This window comes from Miscanthus floridulus, chromosome 3 (genome assembly GCF_019320115.1).
Source record: "Miscanthus floridulus cultivar M001 chromosome 3, ASM1932011v1, whole genome shotgun sequence".
NCBI classification, from domain to species: Eukaryota; Viridiplantae; Streptophyta; class Magnoliopsida; order Poales; family Poaceae; genus Miscanthus; species Miscanthus floridulus.
The window spans coordinates 20,858,289-20,865,042 of NC_089582.1; the positions used below are offsets into that span (position 1 = coordinate 20,858,289).

Below are 6,754 nucleotides of genomic sequence, written 5' to 3' on the forward strand. Positions count from 1 at the left end.
GAAACCTTGTTGGTTATGCACAGAAATTACTGTATAGAAAATATATATTTTAATATATTGTTGCTACTGTTTTAAAATAATTTTTTTGTGTGTTTAACTCTTTTTTCCTGTGAGGCAGGCTACACAGAAATAATATTTTTAATTTGGGCGAAATGAATTTTTCTGTGAGTTCACCTAGGCCGACAGAAAAAAGCATGTGTTTTTCTATGCGTTTATTGCTTTTTTCTGTGTGGATTAACACACAGAAAAATTAGTTTTAATCTGGGCGAACACAATTTTTCTGTGCGTGTGAGACCCACAGAAAAATTGTTTCTGATGGTGAACCCACAGAAAAATTCGATTTTTCTGTCATTCTATTTCTGTGTGTTATTTTCTGACGGTACACCGTCAGAAAGATATTTTTCCGTGGGTATTCGAATTTTTCTGTGGGTTTTTGCACACACAGAAATATTCGAGTTTTCAGTAGTGTTTGCTCTATACCGGTAAAGTGCAGCTACCGTCCATAACCCATATACGTTAGCGTCAGACTCAGACCCCTATTTAAAAAGCTAAAATATGTCGCCTTCAGGTTGAGTAAAGAGGGAGCTAAAGCTTGGCATGTGAAAGAATGTGGAAATTTTTTTAAATAATATTTTTTTAATGATTCATTGTAAATCTAGAAGCTATTATACAAAAATTTGACATATAGCACCTATCGGCTTCTCAATAGACACATGCCTGTGTCGCACGCACGTGGCAGCGGACGCCAGCTAATAGGGACCAGTCGGCAGCTTGAGGGCCGACAGGAGCAGCTGGAGGACTGAAGGCCGACAGGTCTGTGGATCGGCAAACGGCACCGTGCTCACTCTCACGGCTTCACGGAGTCACGGGGCGCAGGCGCTCCTTGCCCTTTCGCTGCACGTGGACCCTCCGCCTGCCGCTGCCTTTAACTCTTGCTTAGACAAGGACTAGGCCACTGTGCACGTAAATCATTTTTTGGATAAAGCTGTGCACGTAAAGCTACACATTGTAGACTTTAACATACTAGTCCATCATGCGCGCCATCGCGCGCGTTGGCAAATCACCTGGTTAAGGCGCAGCCGCGCAGGAGAAAAATATGTTTAATCTTTGTATGGAAACAATATTAGGAGTCAAATGTAGATATGCTAGGTAGCAAAAACGAAAGATTGGAGCACAATAATTAGCATACCTTGAGCCGCATCATACTTCACATTCAGATAATCTGTGGTAGTAGGCAATGAGGCAAGAGTTGTTCAAGAAATCTGATACCCCTCACATTCAGTTGAATGACAGCAGAAGAGCATGCTACCTTCCTGCTACAAACCTGAGGTATAAAAGGTACTATATCTGTAGACAAATATATCAATGAGAAAACTATTCTATAAAGCAGCTCAAACATCTAGATAAATGCTGATTTATAGTCCAATGAAACAGTAGTGTGGGAAGAGTGAGGAGAGAGCATTGGACTGAAACCAAATGAATCTTGCCAAGGAGACGCAGCTACAAAGTTCAGAATTGTGGGCACAAAGAACATAAGCTAAATCTGCATTTTGCGTCCAACCTAGCAAATGGACAAATATCTTTTTCCCAAACAATTAGGATCAGGAATTAGCACAGCAACAACGAATACATGTCCATTATGACCCAGAGTGGAGTAATTTAAGAGGAAGTGTAATACTAAAATAGCAGCTGACATCCAAGCTGATGGAAATGATCAATTGGAACCAAACAAGCTAAGAGGATGAGAAAGAAACAAGAAAGAGGGAGTGGTACCTGAGTCTGTGGCTGACAGAGGAAGGCTTAAAAGACACAAAGTCTAGAGTAGCCGTTACCAATGTCCTCCATCTCTGTTGAAGACTGCTTCCTTTTTAGAGGATGGAATTTCTTCAGCAAACCTATTTTCTGTCCTAACACAGTGAAAACTGAATTAATTTTAAACCGACTGGGCCAATCTTCACAGACCATTTTCACTATACATAGATGATGCAAGCAGAACAATGTGGGAATTTGAACCCATATGGCAAAGACTCTCTTTGTCGTAATCCAAAGACAGAACCTAATAGATTTACGGAGGTAGGGATGGTACATATTGGAATATTCGGGATAAAATATAGCATGCGCCACCACTATACTATTTTGCTAAGTTATAAGAGCTATAAACATATATAACTAATTATGGAAAATATATTTGCAGAAGAATGATGAGAGTATAGGAAAACCATTTAGACCATGTTTGTCTTCTTAAAATCAGAATAATACCGTAGTTATTGAATACTGCTGAGCGCCTGAGCACATCTGCACATGTGTCCCATCCTGCAAACACAAACACAACCCGATAAAGGATCAAAACCATTCAAGTATTAGTTTATCAAGAACACATAGTGAATAACTAAGATCAATCCACCCACCAGCATATCCCCATTTGGAATCCCGTAAAAAAGTGATGGCTTGATCCAGTTGCGTTCCCATCTATAGTTTCTTTTTTTTGCTTCTGATTTGGCTATCGATCAGGAATTTTAAACTTCGGTGTCAGTCAAGCTACCATGGACTAAATTTAACAAAATAAAAACGGCAGCGAAGCATATCAGGTATGAGCATAGGCGAGCCAACCTAACAATATTTGGAACCCAATTAACAACAGAAGGGCAATCCAAGCACTAAACACGATGATCCCACCAACCAGGTGCACCGGAGGTAGCATTTCCAGTACCCTGAACAACGCACAGAAATTTTAGCCAACATCTCCATCAACAAACATAACGCAAAAAACAATTCACCATCTGGAAAACAATTCATCGATACTTACTCCTTGCACATAAATTTTGCTGGCCCCTTGTAGCTACGGCATCTGTAAATCACAGGTGGTCGCCAACTCCAGCACATCTGGTGTGCTCACAAAGCGCACGAAGCTGTAGGCACAAGGCAACGAAACGCCCATGAGAAACCAAACTTTTTGGCACCGCGAACCCATGAATTGCCGGATAAGCCACAATCAGTAGACCTATGAAAGGTGCACCTGCTAAACCACGGGTGCAGTTGCGCGTGCACAGACACTACAATAGCTATCTTCAAAATTCTCACAGTTCAATCGGTACTAATTCCCTGACAATGCAATGGTTCTGGTACAACACTGAGAATTCCCTTTCTCTCTGCTTTTACTTTGTCAACCCTCAACTGGTGGCACAACAAAAGAGAACTTGAGAATGGCGCAGAAAGATCTTTCTGAAGTGGTACTGTACTTTTCGAGAAATAAGGATTTCAAGAAAATATCAAAAGAGAACCTGGTGATTTTTGGCATGAACACCAAATCCTAGAGGTTTGGCAACCTCTTCAATGGTTCGTACAGTTTCTTTCAATGACTGTACATGGCAAACGTATTTAGAAATGGTTCCTGGTTCATTCCCATGGACAAAAAAAATGGAGCAGTACTTAGTTAATAATGTAGAGCAAATAAATCACCTTGTAGCACAAACACGTTGTTTAAAAGACCACTTCCGATATCTTTATTACAAAGATACAGCACAAATACGTTGTTTAAAAGAAATGAAATATGAGAAGCTTAAAACAACCCATTCTCTCATTATAACAGAAATAGCATGATTCCAGCAGGGTTTTTTTTTGAGGAAGCATGTTTCCCTGCGCGCGAGTGCAAAGGAGCACGGAATGCTCTAAGAAACAATCTGGCACGTGCAGATGCAATCCTATTAGAGTAAATAGGCAAAATCATCTGTATTGACCTGCTCTTTAAAAAAATGGAGATATAACAGGGCACCTTTATTTTCTTGATTGCAGACACATAGGCACGACGGCATGCTTCGCTTAATTTCCTGTTGACACATTTCGTAACGGCACTATGAGGTGGGAAACAATTTGAGCAGGTGCAAGAAGAGGTGATGTGCTTCCTGTCATTTGATCTCTGATTGAGAACCATTCCAGCCTATGCCCCTGGACAGATGACAACTAATTTGTAAAAAGTTTGATAGTACTACAGGCTAGATGCTGAAAGGTACAAACATGGCACCAAGAGAACCGAATGGTCAACTGAGCCAGCAATTCACTACAATGAATCCATTACAATAAGAAAAACAGAAATAATATATCAAATAAAAGTAGGTTCAGAAATGGAAAAAAATGGCATCATTTGATCTCTTGTGGTTAGGTAGAACGGCAAGCACCGATAATACAATCGTTTGCAAGGCCCGAAAGGAAGCTGCAACAGATCGACCCTAGAGAATTGATGAGGTACGATAAATAAACAGATAGCAATACATATATGTGCATGAACAGATCATCAGCATATATTCTCAACTTATATGAAAATTGTTGCCGACGTGGCTAGGCTGGCTGGTGGGGAACGTTGTGTTCCCAAAAGAAGAGAGGAATGCCCTGGGAGATCATCAGCCTATATTCCCAACTTATATGAGAGTTCAATCTGATCACAAGATATGGAGCACAAAACATTTCCATGTGAACAGCATCAGGCTATATTCCCAACTTATATAAGAATTCATTTTGATTACAGGCTATGGAGTAAAGAAAAATTTGCATCACCTGCATCAAACATCAGGGGGGGAAACAAAGTTATAAAGGAGGATGTAGGGGAGGAGGCACGAGGCAGACGAAGAGGAGAAGAGGATGAGCTGGCCACAGAGTTGACCGCCAAGGTGCGCCGCTGCCGGCAGGGGTAACCACGGACGTGAGCCGAGCAGCGCACGTGGCGCAGAGAGAGAGAGAGAGAGAGAGAGAGAGAGAGAGAGAGAGAGAGAGAGAGAGAGAGAGAGAGAGAGAGAGAGAGATGCACGTGCGGCTGGGGGAGAGGTGAGTGGATAGCGGCCGCTGGCCTGTGGCAGCGCTCACCGTCGGGTCCTGGCCATGGCAGTGCGCCCACCGTCCATTTCCCGAAGAAGTTATTGTAGGACATGCGGATCGGCAAAAAGGTGTGTAAATCAACAAATTATTAACGAAAAAGTAAATATGAAATGTACCAGAATGCTACAATGAGTACAGATCAACTACATATTCAGTGTGAGCTTACTGGCAGATGATGCATTGATGATTTGGTGCTCAAGATTTCATTCCATAGCCTACTGGGTGGGGTATCCTTTTTGTCATTTGAACAAACGGATAAGAATGTTGAATGTAGCCATGTAAAGCAAAGATAAAGGTTCGTTGGTTTCTCATTAACCTATGGAGGGTACCCTTTTTTTGCCATGTTGCTATAGAGCAGCAGCTACTTAGCAATGAGCAGATCATCATTCCAATTTCATGACTGAGGAAGGGAAACCTAAAAAAATGGAAACAAATCTTGTATTGAATGTTATATTTCTTGGCATGGCATACTATAGAACCTATGGATATCAGGTTCATATATTAGAAATGTGCCGAATCATTAACTCAGAAGTCAGAATACAAATGAGGGAAAAACTGAATTAATAATGCAGTTTCTGCAAATGAAACTATGACGCAACAAAATATTAAATGAATTGGAACATACGGATGAAATCGAAATGCTAGTGATCGTTAAATTTGCACTATCTTTGAGAAGCATACATGGAAATCAAATAGGTAGCAGAGCAACTAAGGAGATCTAAGTAAACAGTTCAGAACCATGAATGTAACTGTGATACTAAGGGAAATTAGGTGGCACGCTGTTCCTGCAACAGTGTATGTTCAGGATGCAAATTAAGGGACGTAATATTATTTTGGAAGACAAAGATGCATATTCAGTAACTATAGGTTGGACATGTCGCTTTGTGATGCTTCTGTAACTGTAGATATAATGTACCTATAATTCAAGCTGATCCCTACCACTGAGCAAAGATTTTAGTATTCCCAAGCTAATTCCGGTGAATATAGCAAACAGTGTATGTACAGTTAGTTGGAAGCAGAGATTGGAGATTGGCTCACGTGGAATGTTGAGAAATGATTTCAGTTAGCAGGCGCCACACCAACCTAAGGGCAGAATTCTAAATAGTGGAAATTAAATTCAAATATCCTTTGTATTAGCGGTTGGTTGGTTTAGAACTAATTTTGATAGACCTGTACTGAGAGGAAATCTACCTGTGAATCAGAGCCTTAATGGCGGAACTAATTTGAAGAGAATAGAAGCAACCATGCAAGAAGGAGAGGAGGCGGCGGCTTGGCGATGCGAATAACGAAGTAGGGGTGGCTGGGTTGCTCTGGGTTCCTAAATGAAAGAGTTGGTACTGGATACACAGTCGGTCCAAACTCTGAACATTTCTGTAAAGCCATGATGCACCAACCTTTCGCTGTTTTCAGATCAATTTTACCACGTTGGACAACCTTAATAGTAAACAGAGCAATATGAGGACCCAGATGCATCACAAATGTACGCAAACCAGAACCTGCATTTAAAATTCGAAATCAGCAGGCTCGAAAATAACTATTTTTCTCTGTTGTAGCAATAGGAATTCCAAGTTTACATGTTCTATTTTCCAACTTTAAAAGCTTGAATTGTAGGCATTAAAATCCAGATAACAAATAGACCATGCTTAGCAAAGAATGAAAGAACCGGAAACTGTTTCCAAATAATATTTAAGTAACGAACAAGAGAAAAGATGGTACTCTCTTCTTCTCCAAGACATTGAAACAGATACACTCTAATAAGAAAGGACAATCGAATACTCAATACTAAACTACTAATCAAGTAACAACGGTTAGAGTACCTATGCCTGATGCGCAAGGTTGAGCAAGGGGAGTGCACATGAGGTGATTATGAATCATTAACAAAGGA

At 40.6% G+C, this 6,754-nt stretch overlaps 1 protein-coding gene across 5 annotated transcripts; it reads right to left on the bottom strand.

The window, feature by feature from the left end:
* Nucleotides 1-1,095: 1,095 nt before the first annotated feature.
* Nucleotides 1,096-5,100, bottom strand: LOC136545178 (uncharacterized). Of its 5 annotated transcripts, none has more exons than XR_010780944.1 (9): nucleotides 5,036-5,098; nucleotides 3,282-3,945; nucleotides 3,017-3,174; nucleotides 2,807-2,909; nucleotides 2,611-2,711; nucleotides 2,409-2,500; nucleotides 2,260-2,313; nucleotides 1,774-1,907; nucleotides 1,096-1,324 (listed from the first exon to the last, which is right to left on the bottom strand). XR_010780944.1 is itself a non-coding variant. In XM_066537221.1 (9 exons), the coding sequence occupies exons 4-8, from the start codon at nucleotides 2,881-2,883 to the stop codon at nucleotides 1,801-1,803; spliced, it is 426 nt and encodes a 141-aa protein (XP_066393318.1). In that variant the 5' UTR covers nucleotides 2,884-2,909; nucleotides 3,017-3,174; nucleotides 3,282-3,945; nucleotides 5,036-5,100; the 3' UTR covers nucleotides 1,096-1,324; nucleotides 1,774-1,800. The 5 variants fall into 5 exon arrangements, 4 of the variants coding, with proteins under 4 accessions (XP_066393318.1, XP_066393316.1, XP_066393319.1 ...); XM_066537221.1 differs by having other exon boundaries at nucleotides 1,774-1,902; nucleotides 5,036-5,100; XM_066537219.1 differs by having other exon boundaries at nucleotides 1,096-1,902.
* Between the last annotated feature and the right edge of the window lie 1,654 nt (nucleotides 5,101-6,754).